The sequence below is a fragment of the Megascapheus bottae genome, chromosome 1 (genome assembly GCF_031878675.1).
Source record: "Megascapheus bottae isolate mThoBot1 chromosome 1, mThoBot2.hap1, whole genome shotgun sequence".
Classification (NCBI taxonomy): domain Eukaryota; kingdom Metazoa; phylum Chordata; class Mammalia; order Rodentia; family Geomyidae; genus Megascapheus; species Megascapheus bottae.
Window position 1 is genome coordinate 104,841,064 of NC_143509.1, and position 18,822 is coordinate 104,859,885.

Below are 18,822 nucleotides of genomic sequence, written 5' to 3' on the forward strand. Positions count from 1 at the left end.
GGGAGAGACTGTTACTTGTGACCCACACAAGGCCTGCTTGTGTTGAGTTGTCCACACTCTGACCTTTGGCAGAAACACGTAGTCCTCTGGCTCAGGAGCCACCCGGACTTTGACCCCAAACTGATCCCCTTTGTGTTTTCCTTTTGATCCTCAAACATGATGACCTGCCAGTCTGAGAGGACTGACCTCTCTGGAGAGCGGGAGTTGGGGTGACTTCTCAGGCATTTCCAGTGGAGTGGCGGAGCCCCGGGCCTGGATGTCTCTCCTGATAGAGCACAAAATCTGGGCTGTGGTGCCCAGCGGCACCCAATGGTGTGGACGGAGGGTGGGGCTGGGGGCGCCTGCAGCGGGCAGCTGCTGGGGTCCTGCCCAGGCTGTGTGGAGCAGGCTGGCCCGCCGGAGACAGGCAGAGGGTACCTGGGTGTTTTGGTCTGCACATCTGAAGACAAACTTTTTTTTTCTACCTGTGTGTTGGCTATTTATATTTGATCTACTTACGTTCTTACATGAGTGGGTTCAGTGATTTCTTATTGATTCATACAAACTCTGTATTGGAAAGAAATGGATCTTGGGTTTTGTAACTGAAAATGTTACTTTGCTTATCTAGACACTGACGGCTCATGCATGTAATCCTAGCTACACTGAGGATCACAGTTCAAAGCCAGCACAGTCAGGAAAGTCCATAAGACTCTTAACTCCAGTGTACCACACAAAAGCCCGAATGGAGCTGTGGCTCAAGGGTACAACACCAGTCTTGAGTAGAAAAGAACCAAGGAACAGTAATAAGGCACAAAAATTTTTATTTTCCAGTTTGTCATATGCCTTTTTATATTTTATAAAACTATTAAAATGTGTAGTGTTTATGTGGTTAAATCACATTAAACTCCCCCATGGCTTTGAGTTGGCAGAGTCTTTGCCAGGTGGAAGGACATTTCAGGGTCCTGGAGACGTGTCAGGGCCCCCCGCGTGGCTCCGTGGGTCCCCGGGCAGACTCCGTGAGGCAGGCTCTCCTCCGGATCCTGTACACCAGAGCTCTTGAGAACTGCCTCCTGGGGCTTTAGATAGGATTCCTCCAGGAGAGGGAAGTAGGGAATGCCCTGGTGTCCGAGCACAGAAAACCAGGGTAGATGAGCTGGAGAGTTTTCCACTGGCGTGGAGCCCCAGGGGAGCAGTCACTGGCTTGCTGTGATTTAGCAGGCCCCAGGTGGCCCTGGCTCCTCCAGGGCAGCAGTCACTGGCTTGCTGTGATTTAGCAGGCCCCAGGTGGCCCTGGCTCCTCCAGGCCCTCTGTGCACTGTGTGCAGAGACGAGAGCATGGCTGACACCGGGGGAGTTGGCGCCAGGCGGGAAGCAGCCACCGCCGCTCGGGTTAGGAAGTGGCAGGAAGCAAAGGAGAGGTTGATGACCATGGGAGTTGAGGACAGGTGAGGGCAGGGACTCGGCCTGTAGCAGTAGGAGAGGCTGAGCCCTGCCAGCTGGGGGAAGGAAGGGATGTGGCTCAGAGGCCACCCCAGGGCCCTGGGCGAGTCCTGGGCACAGAGGGAGACCCTGCCAGGGCCTCCGCAAGCGGTTTTCACTCGAAATGTTCATTTCTCAGTTACAATCCTTGTTGGCACTTGGCATGATCGTTAGACGTGAAATGCCGTGATGCTCTCAGCCTCGGATGCCTCCGGGGTTCATAACTCCTGGACTGTGTCTGGTGCCAGCTCAGGGCTGAGGGGGGCTGAGACGAACTGCGTGGAAAGTGGGACTGGAAGCTTCCTGTGCCGTGGGCTCCTCGGGCGCTGGTCCTGGGGAGCCCCGTGACCCTTGCCCTTTCCTCAGGGGGCGATTGCAGAGCTGAGGGTGCGTGGAGACCCAAAGGTGAGCCTGGTGCACTGCCTGGACGAGGAGGACGACGAGGACGACGAGGGGGAGGGGGTAAGTGACCTTCTGGGTGGGGTGGGCTCCCCAGGCGGCCCCCAGCTCACGCTCCCTCCCGGGAAGGTTACAAAGGAGCCGGGCCAGCCTTGGGCTGACTGGAGCACCAGAGGACCCCCACCTTGAACTCTGCCTGTCAAAACACAGAACGTGAAGTAAATGGAAGAAACCTCCACGAACGAGCCACGGGTGACTGAGGATGGCCACAGTGGAAGCGTGCATACGTGTGTGTGTGTGCGTGTGTGTGTGTGTCGTATGTGGTGTGTGTGTAGGATGTGTCTACAGGTAGTTTGTGTCTGTAGCTACATGTGTGTACCCCTGTGATGGGTGCTGTGTGGTGCATGTATATGGTGTGTGCATGTATGTGTTTGATGTGTATATCTGTGTGTCTAGGTGTGTCTGCGTGTGTGCCTGTGTGTCTAGGTGTGTCTGCGTGTGTGCCTGTGTGTCCAGGTGTGTCTGCGTGTGTGCCTGTGTGTCCAGGTGTGTCTGCGTGTGTGCCTGTATGTCCAGGTGTGTCTGCGTCTAGGTGACTTGTGCACAATTACAGGACACTGACGGGAAGTGACAGCAGCCCCAGAGGCTGGAGGACAGGAGGAAAGTGGGCTTTACCTCCCACTGCCCCCTTCCAGCCCGGCCACTCCATGCAAGGCCAGGAGTGGAATAGGACATACTTATCCAGGTGGCATTACATGGAAACCACCCTGGCAGACAGAAGCTGAGTGGTCAGTCCAGGCAGTGAAGGGTCCAGTGTGCCCCCGGGCTCTTGGTGGCATGGGCCACCCGCCATGGGCTCCTTTACTGCCCTGCCCTGCTGAGCTGGCTGGGTCACCCTTCTTCCTGACCTGCCTCACATCCCACAGGCATCGGGAGATTTTGGAAGTGGCCTTGAGGACAGCCCAAGGCCCCAAAGAGAGGACATGGTAAGTGCTGGGGTGCGGCTGAGACCACCTGAGGGAAGGTGGGGAGGGTCTCGGTCGGGCCTTGCCCAGTGGTGGGGCTCAGCACAGGGCTCACGGGCTTGTGGGGCCACTCGGCGTACAGACAAAAATAAATGGGCACTGGGCCACAAGACCTGCAAGCCCCTCCCTGCCCGGCTCTGCCATCGGCCGTTGAAGCGGCTCCTGGATCTTCCAGGTGACCGTTAGCTGGTGGGCAGCTATAGGGAAGGGGCTGTGTCCACCGCTGTGTCCAGTGAGAGGACAGCCTGGGACCCGTGCAGGGTTTCTGGGCTCCACCTGTGGAGGGGTCTGGCCTGAAGACAGACCAGACAGAAGCCAGCCAGCAGCCGCATGGGCAGGGCACAGGACCCTCATCCCTGGCTCCCCGTGTGGAAGCTTAGGAATTAGGGCCGCTCCAGGCAGGAGACGCCTGGACCCAGAACGACAAACTCCCGGAGCCAGAACCGTTTTTAAAAACCTTTCTTGAGTCCTGCAAACCATCCATTTCCAATCTGAGCCCGGTGCCTGGTTCACGGCTTCCTCCTATAGGACCCACCCCTGCAGCCCGGCCGCCCCCTGCCTCCCCCGGTCACGCTTCCACCCAGGGCCGGAGGGAGCCACCCAGAGAATCCCAGAGCCGAAGAAGCAGAGGAAGAAATCAGCATGGCTTCATTTGGAGGTGACGCTTCATGGGGTGCGCGGAGTGGTGTGCGTGGGGGGGTGAGGGAGGCAGGCGGAGGGCCATCCCCTGTGGCCAACACATGTGTGCCGTGGGTCCCTCCCCTGTGGGAATCGTCTGTCCACTGCTGGACTGCAAGCCCACAGACCGACCCCACTTCCCGTCTCAGGGCTCTGTGGGGTAGAAGCGAGACCAGGCCTGTGGGCGGGGGCTGGCTCCTGGAGGCTCGGGGGAGCCCAGCGAGTCACGGCTGTGCACCCAGGTTCCTGGCTCCTGCTGGCCTTCGGCGTGGAACCTTCTCCACGTCTTGGAGACACTCCCCTGGTCAGCTCCCAAGCAGGGCTAAGTGTCCCCCAGAGACAGGAGTGGAACAGAGCTGGCCTTGCCTTCGGGGCCTCCGGGTCCTCCAGGCCTGGTCACCCAGTCTTGTGTCCATTTGCTGTGGCCTGAGGCGCGGGGAAGACAGGAACAGGTTCACGACCACAGGACCTCTCCTGCCCTTGGCAGCCCCACCATGCTTCAGCCCCTGGTCTGCGTTCTGGCCCCGTGAGCAGTGGCCTTTCCTAGAATTTCACCTAACGCATCACTGCACCTTTGTCTGGACTGGTTGGCTCTACACCCTCATTTAAGAGCCATCCACGTCATCGCCAGTCAGTGGTTCAACCAGCGACGAGCGTGTCGTCCTCCAGGCTGGCCAGAGTGTCCCCTCCACTGTCAGAGGGCATCTGGGCTATGTCCGGCTTGCCCTGGGCTTCCAGCCCCACACAGGATACACCTTCCTTGCTTGGACTGATGGCCATTCTGCCTCCCTTATCCTGTGTGGGGCTCAGCTCCTCCCCCCGCGACTGGGTCAGCCCCCGATTCTGACCACCATCGTGGATGGGAGGGGACCTCTCCTCATGGCTTGGGTTTCCACTTCCATAATGGCCGGGGGCGCCAGGCTCCTTTCTAAGTATCTACGTCCATCTCTTTTACTGAAGTACCCAGATCTTTGGCTGCTTTTTTAATGGGCTCTATGTTTTCCTGTCACGGGTGTCAAGAGTTCTTTACTGGTTTGAGTCCTTTATCAGACCTTCTGCACGTGTTTTCTCAGTCCACGTTCATCGCCTCCCCTTTCTTCCGCACAGCCTGGGCTGGCCTTGAGCCCAGCCGTGGAGAGCTCGCACGGCTCCCGTCTCCACGCCACCAGGCCCAGCTTCCTCGTTTTCTTAACAGTATCTTGAGAAAAACAGTTTTTAGCTTTGAAATTGAACGTAGCGGTTCACTTCTACAAATCTCAAGTTAGAGTCTCATCTAAGACTTCCTAGTGTTTACTGATGGGCGTGGGGATCCATTCGGATTCACCGGTGTTTGTTTGTTTGTTTGTTTGTTTTGCTGCTGAGTTGTCCACGGCTCCCACCTATACCCGTGGCTACTCAGGAGGCTGAGCTCTGAGGCTCATGATTCAAAGCCAGCCCCAGCAGGCTTTGAATTAACCACCCAAGAGCCAGAAGTGGAGCTGTGGCTCAAGTGGTAGAGGGCTGGCTTCGAGCTCAAAAGCTCAGGGACTGTGTCCAGGCCTTGAGTTCAGTCCCCAGGACTGGAGATGATAATAATAATAATAATAATAATAATAATAATAATAATAATAATATGATGCTGATGATTCTCATCTACGCCAGGTATTTCCTCACTGTATTGGAAAGGCTGCCTTTCCCTGGCCGAGCCGCCCCTGTGCCTGTGTTAAAGATTACTAGTGCACACCTGTGCCTCTTCGTGGGCTGTGTTCTCTCCCGTGGATCTGCTGTCCCATGTGGCAATGTCACCCACTCAGGGACTTGGGATCGGATGGCACTCTTCCTTCAATGCTGTTCTTTGGTGTTCCAGGCCCTGTGCACAGAGAAAGCAAAAGAGCAAAATCCCAGAGCACCTGGTGGCATTGATGCCGTGACAGCGTGGCACCTTCTGACCCACGCGTGCCCTTGATTTTTCTGTGGTCTCTGTGGCAGCGTGTGTGCCGTTTGGCACAGCCCCAAGCAGGGATTTGAGCCTTGTCAGGACCCAAGCCTTCCTCGGGGACGAGCCTGCTGCCCCCTGGTGGCGGATGTGGCGCCTGGCTGGGGGCCGAGGGGCGGCTGGTCAGGACAGAGCTGGTGGCCTCCACCTCCTGCCAGCCGTGTGGGGCCGGCGCCGGCGAGCAAAGGGCAGGGCAGGGCCTGTTGCTGCACAGCAACCGAGGGCCAGAAGTACCTCTGGATCCAGTTCTCTCTGGAAATGGAGGCGAATGTCCCACAGAGCCGTGAGCACACACGAGAGCCGTGAGCATGAGAGTCGTGAACAGACACACAGCCGAGAGCACACACGAGAGCCGTGAGCATGAGAGACGTGAACAGACACACAGCCGTGAGCACACACGAGAGCCGAGAGCACACAAGAGAGCCGAGAGCATGAGAGACGTGAACAGACACACAGCCGAGAGCACACACGAGAGCCGAGAGCACACAAGAGAGCCGAGAGCACGAGAGCTGTGAGAGCACACACGAGAGCCGAGAGCAGACACACGAGAGCCGAGAGCACACAAGAGAGCCGAGAGCATGAGAGACGTGAACAGACACACAGCCGTGAGCACACACGAGAGCCGAGAGCACGAGAGCTGTGAGAGCACACACGAGAGCCGTGAGCACACACGAGAGCCGAGAGCAGACACGAGAGCCGAGAGCAGACACACGAGAGCCGTGAGCACACACGAGAGCCGAGAGCAGACACGAGAGCCGTGAGCACACACACAGTCGTGCATACAGACACAGCTGTGAGCACAAGAGTTTGTGGAGAGCACTGAGAAGACGCCATGTATACAGGAAGGAAGGAAGAGTCTTAACTGATATCACAGACTCACAGAAGGAGGGAGGGAGGGAGGGAGGGAGGGAGGGAGGGAGGGAGAGAGAGAGAGAGAGAGAGAGAGAGAGAGAGAGAGAGAGAGAGAGATAAGAGGGAGAGAGAGAGAGAGAGAGAGGGAGGGAAAGAGAGAGAGAGAGAGAGAGAGAGAGAGGGAGGGAGGGAGGGAGGGAGGGAGGGAGGGAGGGAGGGAGGGAGAGAGGCGCCCTGAGGGGTAAGGTAGGTGCTGGGTTTCCACGTCCGCATCTGGGCTCCATTCAAGTTCGGATTTCTGTTCATGTTCCACATTCAAATGATAGACTGGGAAGGAAAAAAAGGACAATATGAAGGCATCTGATGGTTCAAGTCCTGTTAATCCAGGAAGAGCCTTCGGAAGGTTTCCGCACCTCGGCTTGTGGCTGATGGTGTGAACCTCGCCCAGGGCCATGGGCCCAGAGCAGACCCCGCCTGGGTCACGCTGGTGACCGTGGTCCCCTGGTCTTAACAGCTCCAACCCTTCCTGACCCAAGATCAGCTGGCATGTGGGACAAAGGTGTCCAGAGCTCTGGAGGCAGCCTGGAGAAGGTGTGGCACCTCCCTGCCCTCCCCGCCTCCTCTCCTCTCACTGTTACCCTACCAAAGCCCCCCAGACCCCGACCCCTTCCCGTGCCTTACCAGTCCTACCATGTGTCTATCCCGCCAGTCCCTCTGCATGTCCACCTGCCAGTCCCTCTGCGTGTCCACCCATCAGTCCCTCTGCGTGTCCACCCGCCAGTCCCTCTGCGTGTCCAACCACCAGTCCCTCTGCGTGTCCACCTCCCAGTCCCCGCTGGACTCAGAGCGTGGTCACTGCAGCGTGTCCTCATGTCCCCCCTCAGGGAGCCCTGCAGGTGCAGCACAGGAAGCCTGTTGTCCCAAGTCCCGGCCCAGTGGTGCAGAGCTCCGATGTTCAACCTGGTCCTGGGGTACCAGGACCCCCAGGGCCCCCGGGACCCCCAGGGAAGGACGGCACCCCGGGAAGGGATGGCAAGCCAGTGAGTACCCCCCCCGCCTCTCAGCGGTCAGCTGTGGTCGGGTGCTGGGGCTGCAGCCTCAGGAGAGGAGGTGGGCAGCGTCCACACCCTCGAACCCCGGGGCCAGGCGCCCGCTCTCCACCTGGGCCTGGAGGCAGTCCCCGTGGGGGCTCCAGGCCGGAGCCATGGCAGGGGTGGAGGCTCTGGGGCCGCAGGGCCTGGGGGCTCTGTGTCGTGGCCACAGCTCTAACGGTTTCTCTCGCACGTTCCAGGGTGACCCTGGTGAAGACGGAAAACCTGTAAGTCTGCTTTTCCTTCTGGGCTGCACTGGTGCTTGCTAGGACCACGGGCTCTGGGCCTGGCTCACGGGAGCCCCTCGGAGCCTGGGTCCCAGTGTGGGTGGGAAGTGTGTCCACACGAGGGGGTTCAGGGGGTTCAGCTACAAAGCAGGAAAACAGGAGCCCCGTCTTACACAGCCTGAGAGGGAAACGGGCAGCAGGAAACGGCCCCCGCGCTGGCCTCCGTGCCCGCTGGGACCCTGGAGACAGCCGAGCATGGGGAGGAGTCAGCCAGAGCCGTCGCTGCCCGGGTCCACACGTGTGCCACGAGTGCTTCTCCCACCCTCACCCCTGCCTTGTCTTCCAGGGGGACACTGGACCACAGGGCTTCCCGGGGACCCCGGGCAATGCGGGCCCCAAGGGAGAGAAGGTGAGTGTGGGCTGTGGCGCCCTCCCCGCCCGGCCTGGCCCAGGCGGGGCCGGCGCCTGCCGTGACAGGGCTGTCTGTTACAGGGAGAGCCTGGGGTGGGGCCAAGAGGACCTCCAGGACCCCAAGGGCCTCCAGGGCCCCCGGGACCCTCCAGACAGGACAAGCTGGTGAGTCCATCCAGCCTCCCCGTCCTCTGCCCTCCAGCCTGGGAAGGGCCTCTGGCACGTGGGGCCCCTGACTACCGTCCTCCAGCTCGTCTGGGGACACAGAGGAGCCCCGTCACGAGCCTTCGCCTCCCCTGTGGGCAACGAGAGTGCCCAGTACTCACGGTGGGGTCGGGGCCCAGCTCAGCGGGGCCAGCCTGGCGCTCACTGGGACAGCTGGCATCCTGCTGACAGCTGCTGCCTCCGTCCGCAGACGTTCATTGACATGGAGGGCTCTGGCTTCAGCGGAGACCTGGAGCCCTTCAGGGTGAGTGGCCCGGCCCCGCACGCCGGGCAGCGGGAGTTGGGCTGTAGTCCTGAGGGGGGTTGGGGAGGGGTCAGCGCCGTGTCTCTTGTGTCTAGGGCCCCCGAGGTTTCCCTGGCCCCCCAGGACCTCCTGGCGTCCCCGGCCTGCCGGGCGAGCCAGGTCGCTTTGGAGTCAACGGCTCTCATGTGCCTGGACCAGCAGGCCTTCCTGGAGTGCCTGGGCGGGATGGGCCTCCAGGCTCTCCCGGCCTCCCGGTAAGTCCTGCCTGGGGCCCATGCCGTCGTGGGGTGGGCACCGTACCGGGAGGGCGTGGGGAAAGTCTTTGCAAAGCCTCTCACGTTGACGTCCCCTTCAAAGTGTGGCTCTCTGGAGGCCTCTTGGAAGCCAGCTAGGACCCTCCCCCTCCCCGCAGCCGTGAGCAGCCCATCCCCCCCCCACCATTTGACTGGCAGCTCAGAAAGCAACAGAGCAAGCACTGAACACAGCGCCTCGGGGCTGCAGGGGCTGCAGGGCTCCGGAGCCTGGGTATCCCAGTGTCTGGGGAGTTCTCAGGAAGTGGGAGTGCCTGCTAGGGACGCTCACCGTGGATCTGTGTGACAACCAGGTCCCCTCCAGGCCTCACACCACTCTCCTCTCCTAGGGTCCCCCGGGGCCTCCAGGGAAGGACGGCCCCCCAGGAAAGACGGGAGAGAAGGGCAGCCTTGTAAGTTGTCTCCTGGGAGGGTGGACGTGGCGGGTGTGCAGGCCTGTGCACACAGGTGCAGCTGCTCTGGGGCCGAGGATGAGGCCGAGGGCACAGCTCCAGGCCCAGCCTGTGTGGTTTGGGGAGGGGGAAGGGACTGAATGCGCCCCCCAGAGCAGCGAGGCCGTGGGCTCCACAGCGGGTGGCACAGGAAGGACACGCAATGGTCTGAGTATGCTGTGGCCTTGTCCTTTCTCTGTAGGGTGACGTCGGTGCCCCAGGACCTAAGGTACAATCAGCACCCGTTCCTGAAGATCCAGGCCACCGCTGGGGGGGGGGGGCAGGCCGTGCAGGGGCGGCGCTCGCCTCAGCATGGCTGGGGTCCCGGGTCCGGGACGGGCAGCGTCCTGTGCACTGCCCCCCCACCCGGTTCAGGTCTGAATGACCAGGTCTAGCAGCGCCGTTGCAGCTCGCACGTGTGGACAGAACCCCCCAGGGAGCCCTTCGGGGCTCCGAGGCCTGGCACGGCCCCAGTGGGCTGCCAGCCATCCTGCCTGCCACCCACAAGAGGGAGACTGGAGCCAGCCCCCAGGCACTGTGGTGGCCCTGGGCAGTGAGCCACCGTGCAGCCAGGGCACCGGCCTGGCCCCACCCTAGCAGGGCAGCAGGTCACACTGGTGGCCAGGCCGTGTCCCCTCACTCTGGCCCAGGGACCATGACAGCAGGCCTGTGTGCTCGCGGGTCTCGTCTGTCCCCTTGTTTTCAGCGGTTAAGAGCGTATCATGGAGTCAGGAGAGATGGCTCTGGGGTCATGGTATTCTGTAGACGGTGGCTTCCTGAGCCTCCAGACTCTGGGGAGGCGTCACAAGGACCTGTCTACCAGAACACATGGCTGTCTGGGGCTCACAACAGTGACACCATCGCTCCACCCCTGCAGGGAAGCAAGGGAGACCCCGGCCCTATGGTGTGCACCTGGAGAAATCGGCATGGCTGGGTTCCCTGGGCCAGCTGGACCTCGAGGACCTCCGGGACCCCCCGGGCCACCAGGACCAGGAGTTGCTGCTGGCTTTGTACGTCTGCGCTGTCCTTGCCCCCCCCCCCGCCATGCCGGGGCCTGCAGCCCACGGCTCCCCTCCCTCCCGGCGTCCACAGGCTGAGCACCCCTGGCGGGGAAGGCTCCCTGAGGTGTTTCCTGTCCCCCCGGTCCCCCTCCCCAAGAGCCCCTAGCAGCTGGATGGGCTGGTGGAGCTGGCATGGCCTGGGGCATGCAGGAGCGGGGGCTCTGCACCCCATTGCTTGTCCCTGTAACTGCAGCTGGCTCCTGGCCTCTCCACTCTCCGGTCCCACTGCTACCGCAGACCCAGACCCAGAGCACGCGGACAACGCCCAGTCCCCAGGGCACTCGCTCACCTGGGCGCTGTCCACCGACAGCCCCAGCCCTGGGGTCGCTGCTCTCCTGCAGCCCTTCTCTGCTTGGCCTGGGAGGGCCCTCCCTTTAAGAAGGCCTGAGGCCAAGCGTCCTTCTGTGTCTCCTCCAGGATGACATGGAGGCCTCCGGGATGCCGCTCTGGTCCACTGTACAGGTACTGCCGTGTGGGGGCTGCTGGTCGGGAGGGCGGGCAGGAGCGAGTCCACCAAGCAGAGGGGCACAGGACGTACCTCGCGTGGGGCCAGGAGAGCCAGCAGAGCCACAGGGCGGCGTTCTTAGCCCCGCCTCCCTCCCTGGAAAGCCATCAAGCCCTGAAGTTCACGGGAGACCTGGCCAGTGGGCAGCTGGTCCGTGGGCAGTCACTAAGCACAGAGCAGCAGGGCCCGAGAGACACTAATTCCTTCTTTCTGCTGCTCTAGTTTTGTATTTGGCCTGGGCAGCTGGGTCCTCGTCAGATCTGGGGGTTGGGTGAGGTAACAGTGCAGCTCCCATGTCCAGGGCCTGCAGAGCCCTCCTCTGCCAGCTCCCCTGAGAAGAGACTGCGGCCCAGCCCTGGGCGAGGGCAGGGGCTGGGGAAGCAGCTTAGCCCTGCTTCCTCTAGGGTCCCAGATCCCCTGCGGAGAGCACATGGCCACCAACATAGGAGAGGATTTTAATCAGGCAGAAATGATTCCCCCGGCAGCCAGAATGTTCTCACTACGGTTGTAACGCAGTGCTTTGTGTTCCTTCCTCCCCTCCTTCTTCTGTCCATTTCCCCTCCATCCTTCTCCTCCCTCCCTCCTCCCCATACTCCTCCCTTTCTCCCCTCCTCCTCCCTCCTCCCCATACTCCTCCCTTTCTCCCCCTCCTCCTCCTCCTCCCTCCTCCCCATACTCCTCCCTTTCTCCTCTCCTCCTCCTCCTCCCTCCTCCCCATACTCCTCCCTTTCTCCTCCTCCTCCTCCTCCTCTCTCCTCCCCATACTCCTCCCTTTCTCCCCTCCTCCTCCTCTCTCCTCCCCATACTCCTCCCTTTCTCCCCTCCTCCTCCTCTCTCCTCCCCATACTCCTCCCTTTCTCCCCTCCTCCTCCTCTCTCCTCCCCATACTCCTCCCTTTCTCCTCCTCCTCCTCTCTCCTCCCCATACTCCTCCCTTTCTCCTCCTCCTCCTCTCTCCTCCCCATACTCCTCCCTTTCTCCTCCTCCTCCTCTCTCCTCCCCATACTCCTCCCTTTCTCCTCCTCCTCCTCCTCCTCCTCTCTCCTCCCCATACTCCTCCCTTTCTCCTCCTCCTCCTCTCTCCTCCCCATACTCCTCCCTTTCTCCTCTCCTCCTCCTCCTCCCTCCTCCCCATACTCCTCCCTTTCTCCTCTCCTCCTCCTCTCTCCTCCCCATACTCCTCCCTTTCTCCTCTCCTCCTCCTCCCTCCTCCCCATACTCCTCCCTTTCTCCTCTCCTCCTCCTCCCTCCTCCCCATACTCCTCCCTTTCTCCCCTCCTCCTCCTCCCTCCTCCCCATACTCCTCCCTTTCTCCCCTCCTCCTCCCTCCCTTCTCTCCATACTCCTCCCTCTCTCCCCCCTCTCGTCTTCCCTCCCTTCTCCCCATATTCCTTCCCTCCCTCCTGTTTTCAAGGCAGCCTTACGGTGTGGCTCCCTGGCCTTGTGCTGGGGACCCAGTGTCACCCCCGTGGGGCGGGGCTGTAGGCGTGATCCACACCCATCAGCAGGAGGCCAAGCTTTGCCAGGCAGCCTCAGGGCTTGCCACCGAGCAACCAGGCCACAGAGCGCCCGTCACGCTGGCCGTGGTTAAAATTCACCTCCTTTTTAGAAAGATGGAATGCAGCTTTGCGTTGGAGACAGATAGCAGGGCTGGCCCAGGCCCGCCCTTGCCAGTGGGACGCCGTGCTGTGTGCTGGCTCCCTTACAGGAAACTGGCTTTTCTCTGGGGGTGAAGGAGCTCATGGCAGGGCTGGCTGCTCTAATGCTGAATCTCCTGTGTCCCTACAGGGCCCACCCGGTGCACCGGGACTCAAGGTCAGTGAACTGGACACACCTGGGGCCATGGTCTCCTGATGAGGATTAGTGAGAATTCTGTGCACAGTGCAGCAGAAGCCTAATGGAACAATGGGACCACCGCTTCCCCTGGTCCCACCTTTCTGGAGCCTTGGCTGTGATCCCTGTTTTCAGTCCCCGTGTGCTGGGGCTCTGAGGAGCAACCAGGCTGTGGGCCTTACACAGCCATCCTCGCCACCCTGGAGACTCCAGGCCAGCCCTGGCGTCCCCACGGTCCTCAGGCCCGTGCCAGGTTCCCGGGGAGGGGCAGGGCCACACCACGAAAGCTCTGCATGGCTGGGGCGGCCACTCCCAGCACTCAGCTGTGTTCATCAACCCTTCTCCAGCTCTGCATCCCCACCACTCCTCTAGATGATTCACTGTAGTCTGTAAGACGTGGGGACACATCAGAAGGCTTTAGGCCCTTGCTCAGTCACCCAGTGTCCTGGGATAGAGTGGACCTGGGTGTAGGAGGGTGGACACTGCAGGCGGCAGCTGCACACCTCACTCACTGAGCCCTGTGCCCATCTAGGGGGATCTGGGAGCGACTGGACCTCCAGGAGCCAAGGTAAGTACTCGGCTTAGACGTGGCAGCAAGAGGCCCCTCAGACCGAGGCCGGAGCCCTGTCACACCCGCTCAGAGGTGGGAGTGCTGGGGACGCGTCGGAAGCAGCCTGGCCTCACGTGGAGGGCGTGGAGGGACATCTCCACCTCCCACCCTGCCTCTTCCCTCCTCGGGCTGCCTTTGTTTTCATGATTTACACGTGACCCTCCCCGCCCCGCCCCGCTCTTCCAGACCACCTCCCCCTTCCCTGGCATTTCAATTCTTCTACTTGTGGAGGAGAGGTACCCCACTTTGCCATCAGAATGCCCAGATATCCTGCCACCAGCCTGCCCCTTCCTTATCCACCCACACGACAGCTCACCCTCTCAGGGCAAGCAGCCTGGGGCCTCCTCCAGGGAAGGGGTCTCCACACCCCGGCCTGCACACAGACACGCCGGCCCGCCTCTGTTCTAGGGAGAAGTTGGGGCAGATGGAGCCCGCGGATTCCCTGGCCTTCCTGGCAGAGAGGGCTCGGCTGGGCCCCCGGTGAGTGACTGTGGTGGCCCTGGGTACTGAGGGGGGGCACCCCGGGGGTCTTGGCACCTGGGACCCCTCTTCCAGGTCTCTGGGCACTTGAAGCCCCTCCTGTTACTCTGTGCCCCAAGAAGCCAAGTGGGAGTCTCCTCTAGGATTTGGCACCAGCTCCAGCCCCCATGGCCAGAAGTGAAGGATTCCATGTTTTTCTCCAAAGCCAGCCCGGGCAGTCTCGTGCTGAATGGCCACGCATTTCTCTTTGTGATAAACCATTTCCTTCCTTCTCTGCAGGGACCAAAAGGAGACAAAGGGAGCCAGGGGGACAAGGTGAGTCCTGGGAACACGGCTGCTGGCGGGGGGTGGGGGCCCAGTACACGCCGGCCTGGGTGCTCTCCAGGGCCTCGTCAGTCCTGATGCTGCATGGCCTCAAGACGTTGGGCAGCACCCCCAAACCAGCATGGTCACTCCCAAGGCTGGTGCACAGCCTGAGGCGGGGTGGCTTCCGGGGAAGGCCCTGGGCCTGTCCACAGCCCCTACACTGTACGTCCACAGAGGACAGGAGTCCCTTCAAGGCATGGTGGGCTCTGGGTCCTGGACAGAGCAGTGAAGGGATGGACACGCGGTGTTCTCTTGCAGGGCGAGCCAGGGAAGGATGGTGTTGGCCAGCCGGGCCTCCCAGGACCCCCTGGACCCCCAGGGCCTGTGGTCTACGTGTCGGATCAGGACGTAAGAACGCTGCAGAGTGGGTGCATGGTGGGGCCAGTCCCTCTACCCTTGTCAGAGTCCTGCGTGGGGCTGAAGCCTCCTTGGTCCTGAGGCACCTCAGGTCCCTTGGCTGTCATGACCACTCGTACTTCCTATGGTACCAGGGTCAGTTAGGGGACCAATTGGCAGGAAGACGGCCTCAGGCACAGGCGGCTGATCAGCTGACTGGTGTATGGCCCTGGATGGCTGATGGGGGTGTGGTGGCCCCATGTTAGATCCCTGCTGTCCCTGGGCTCTGGGGTGGGGCTTGAATCGCGGTTTTTGCTGTCTGCTATGTGATCTTGAATACACTGGCCTCTCTGCTCAGCACCCTTGTTTTCAGGATGGGGCACAGAGTTTGGGAATGAGTTGGGACTAAGAGTAAGAGTGGTCCCCAGGTGGCCAGGAGTGTGACCCAGTGGTAGAGTGCTTGCCTAGCATGCACAAAGTCCGGGGTTCGATTCCTCGGTACCACACACATAGAAAAGCCGGAAGTGGTGCTGTGGCTCAAGTGGTAGAGCTCTAGCCTTGAGAAAACCCAAGGACAGTGCTCAGGCCTGAGTTCAAGGCCCAGGGCCTGGCTACCAGCTTCCTAGGCATGGGCTGACTTAGAAGCAGGAAAGAGAGATGCGGAGGGAGGCCCAGAGCAGGGTGGGCATGCTGGCTGGGGTCAAGGTCCCGGAGAACGCTGGTGTGACTGTCCAGGAAGTCCCCTGGGCAGGGCTCTTCTTCATGGTCCAGCAGGGCTTGAGAAGTTGCTTTGCAAAGCTGAGCGTCATTTTGTGCCTTAGCGACTCTGAAGTTGAGAGATGAGGGTGGCTCCAGCCCCAGGTCCTGGGCCACTGCACGTCGGGGCCCTCAAGGGCGGGGGCAGCCCACGGGTGAGGGCCCAGGGGCGGGGGCACTCAGGTGAGGGGCCCAGGGACGGGGGCACTCAGGTGAGGGGCCAGGGACGGGGGCACTCAGGTGAGGGGCCCAGGGACGGGGGCACTCAGGTGAAGGGCCAGGGGCGGGGGCACTCAGGTGAGGGGCCCAGGGGCGGGGGCACTCAGGTGAGGGGCCAGGGGCGGGGGCACTCAGGTGAGGGGACCAGGGGCGGGGGCACTCAGGTGAGGGGCCCAGGGGCGGGGGCACTCAGGTGAGGGGCCAGGGACGGGGGCACTCAGGTGAGGGGCCCAGGGGCGGGGGCACTCAGGTGAGGGGCCCAGGGGCCGGGGTCTTCAGGCAAAAATAGCCACTTCCCTTCTCTTGGGATTGTTTTGCTGGTTGCATACCCGCCGCATGGCAGGCGCTGACTTAACTTTGCAGATGGATTTTCTTTCCTTGCTTCTCGTGTGATTTTTATTTTCTGCTGACTTAGGGACGGCTGGCGATGTCAGGTGTGGCAGGACCTGAGGTAGGCGCTGCCTTGCATCTGAGAAATTTAGCTGTGGACATGGTGGTTGTGGGCTGGGGTGGTGGCCGTGGGCCCGGGCGGCGGCTGTGGGCCAGGGCGGCGGCCGTGGGCCTGGGCGGTGGCCGTGAACCTGGGCGGTGACTGTGGGCCGGGGCGGCGACCGTGGGCCCGGGCGGCGGCCGTGGCCCTGGCTGTGGCCTGGGCAGTGGATTGTTCGATCTATCCAACGTTCCCCACGCCTGGTGTCCCCAGTGCTAATGCTCCCCCTTGTTCTGCAGGGCAGGCCCGGGCACACAGGCTTGATGGTGAGTCGCCCTGAGCCAGCTGTAGTGGGGTTTCCTTGGACACTCAGGACCAGTGTGGAAGCTAGAGGTTCTTGTTAGGGGCAGGGGCAGGGTGGGAGGAGGCCTCAGGTGAGGAAACCTCCGTCTGTGACGGTGAGAGGTTGGCACAGGACCAGAAGCAGCCTCAGGACAGCACGTGAGGGACAGCCGTCCTCACTCCTGCTTGGTCTCCACTCCAGGGACCTGGTGGACCCAAGGGTGACGAGGGCTCCAAAGGCGAGCAGGGCCTCCCCGGCCCCAAGGTAAGAAGCTGCCATGGCGCCCACCAGTGGGGTCTCCTAGGCCCCAGGAAGAGGGCTGGGTGCTGTCTGCTTGGTTCCAGCAGCCAGCTGGGGGTTAGAGCAAAGCCTCGCTGCTGCCCAAGCCTTGCGCTGAGCTACAATGGGCTTTCCGCAGGCAGTGGCCTGTGAGATTCTAGGGATGTCCCCTCTGGGGCATCCTGGGCCCCAGATCCTGCAGGTGAGTCACCCTCATCCCTGATGTGGAGGAGCCTGGGTCCTGTGCCAGGCGACAGCTGCCTCTGGAGGGCTGAGGCCCTGGTGGTGTGGATACTGTGCTGCCTTAAGCCACAGCCACACGGGAGCCCTCGGCCTGACCACCTGCCCCTGCCATTTCAGGGTGAGAAGGGGGAGCCTGGCAGCCTCTACAGCCCGGATGGCGGCGCCCTGGGCCCCGCCCAGAAAGGAGCCAAGGTGAGGGCACCCCTCTTCCTCGGAGGCCCTGGGCATTGGGGGACAGCACTGCATGGTCCAACCAGGCCTAGATCAGGGCCCAGACGACAGAGCCAGGGCACAGCGTGGGCATGGCTCATGGGCCCGTGCAGTGTGTGGTAGCGCCTTGGAAGGAAGGGGGCCCCCAACGTGTGACAGTGCCTCTGGTCTTTTGTTCAGGGAGAGCCAGGCTTCCGAGGACCCCCGGTGAGTAGCGCCCTCTCTTTCCGTGCTGGGCATGTGGGTGCGGAGGTTGGGCAGGACCCTGTGGGCTTGCATGGCTCACCTGCAGCATCAAAACCCAGGAGAGGCTGGGAGAGGCTGCAGGGGGCACTCATGGATGGGTGGGCTAGAGTCCTGGCCTGTGAGGCCATTCCCCGGCCTAGCCCAGCCCCCACTGCAGCCTCAGCCCTCCCCCGCCCCCTTTCCACAGGGTCCTTATGGACGACCAGGGCACAAGGGAGAGATTGGCATTCCCGGACGTCCGGTGAGGACCCAGGGCCTCCCTGGGCAACAGATTGACCCTAGCAGGTGGAGAGGCGCAGCCACAGGGCGACAGCCTGGGGGCCGTGGTCCCCTGTTTCACGCTGCCCTGACTGAGCTCAGCTCTCCTCCCGATGTGGTGGAGAGCTCCCCACTCCCCATGTTCAGAGCTGGCCTGCAGGCCCCCCGGGAACCCTGGAGGGGGAGCGATGGGGGCCTCGGGCCTGCAGGCCCCCCAGGTCACAGGCGTGAAGATTGTGGGGAGGAGGGGAGGCCATGCAGCGTGGCCCCTTCTCTGCCAGAGAACTGGCCAGAGCCCAGCAATTCTCCCCACTGTGCTGTGCTCAGGGTCGTCCAGGCGTGAACGGATTGAAGGGAGAGAAGGGGGAGCCGGGAGACGCCAGCCTGGGATTTGGCCTGAGGGTGAGTGCTGTGTGATGGACACGGATGGAGAGGGCGGGGACAGGGTGCCCGCGGCCTGCGGTCAGGACACACGGGGCACATGCAGTCATACAAGCACACAGCATGTGCACACACGGGGATGTGCTCACCCCCCCACAGTTCACACCCACCTCACCCATTCCCACCAGAAACAGAGAAGCCGCATGGTCTTCTGGGGCCTGGGTCGCCAAGCCTTCCCCTGTCCTCCCCTACTCCGCACTGAGGGCAAGGCCTCTGCTGTCTTTGGAGTTGAGCTTTGCCCCTGTCTCGTCACTGCCCACCCACCCAAAGCAGCCACCAAGACTGGCCCCAGCTCCCCGCCTTTCGGTCTGCCGCCTGCAGACGGCTCCCCTCCCAGCCCGACCCCGCTCTGCCCTGGGGCGGGGGGGGGGGGGACCTGGGCTGCCAGGAGGAGCAGCATCAGACCGTGAGGCTGTTGGCTCTTTGCTGGGCTTCGTCTCTTTTTGTGGATGAGAAATTGGCAGCATTGTACAACAGCAGAATGGGCTGCCAGGTTTGCAGCCTTCTGGGGGACTGATGCAGTCACGGCCCCTTCTGTCAGAAGTGGGTTGACGGCTGTTTTCCTCGCCAGGAAAGCCCCGTTACCAGTGGCAGTGGGTGCAGGCAGGCCCAGCGCTGTGGGGTGACCTCTGGGGCTGCGTCCCTGGGCTGGGATTCTCCCCCCACACTGCCCCTTCCCCCAGCCACAGTCCCAGCGGCTCAGGGGCTGTTGTGAGGCGGTGGGCCATGAGGGGAGACCCTCGGTCACGCCCCGTGGCTCTCCACGGGCAGCTATCCTGGAGCTGCAGCATTCTCAACATGGTGCTCTGTGTTGCCGGTCCTTGTCAAGCCAGGAAATAAACAGAAATCCAGTGTCCCACACACGCACACAGGCCAGCGC

General features: G+C 61.9%; 1 protein-coding gene across 1 annotated transcript in view; it reads left to right on the forward strand.

Moving 5' to 3' along the window:
• Nucleotides 1–18,822, forward strand: part of Col18a1 (collagen type XVIII alpha 1 chain) — a 42,688-nt gene that overhangs the window by 13,151 nt on the left and 10,715 nt on the right. The window contains 27 exon segments of the mRNA XM_090350639.1: nucleotides 1,825–1,920; nucleotides 2,784–2,843; nucleotides 3,411–3,540; nucleotides 6,902–6,978; nucleotides 7,272–7,427; nucleotides 7,679–7,705; nucleotides 8,052–8,114; nucleotides 8,198–8,281; nucleotides 8,532–8,585; nucleotides 8,681–8,839; nucleotides 9,226–9,288; nucleotides 9,530–9,556; nucleotides 10,205–10,231; nucleotides 10,233–10,337; nucleotides 10,806–10,850; nucleotides 12,681–12,707; nucleotides 13,258–13,293; nucleotides 13,744–13,815; nucleotides 14,095–14,130; nucleotides 14,440–14,529; nucleotides 15,908–15,943; nucleotides 16,222–16,248; nucleotides 16,467–16,529; nucleotides 16,905–16,979; nucleotides 17,178–17,204; nucleotides 17,431–17,484; nucleotides 17,829–17,903. Of these exon segments, the coding sequence (XP_090206765.1) occupies nucleotides 1,825–1,920; nucleotides 2,784–2,843; nucleotides 3,411–3,540; nucleotides 6,902–6,978; nucleotides 7,272–7,427; nucleotides 7,679–7,705; nucleotides 8,052–8,114; nucleotides 8,198–8,281; nucleotides 8,532–8,585; nucleotides 8,681–8,839; nucleotides 9,226–9,288; nucleotides 9,530–9,556; nucleotides 10,205–10,231; nucleotides 10,233–10,337; nucleotides 10,806–10,850; nucleotides 12,681–12,707; nucleotides 13,258–13,293; nucleotides 13,744–13,815; nucleotides 14,095–14,130; nucleotides 14,440–14,529; nucleotides 15,908–15,943; nucleotides 16,222–16,248; nucleotides 16,467–16,529; nucleotides 16,905–16,979; nucleotides 17,178–17,204; nucleotides 17,431–17,484; nucleotides 17,829–17,903 (1,791 nt within the window).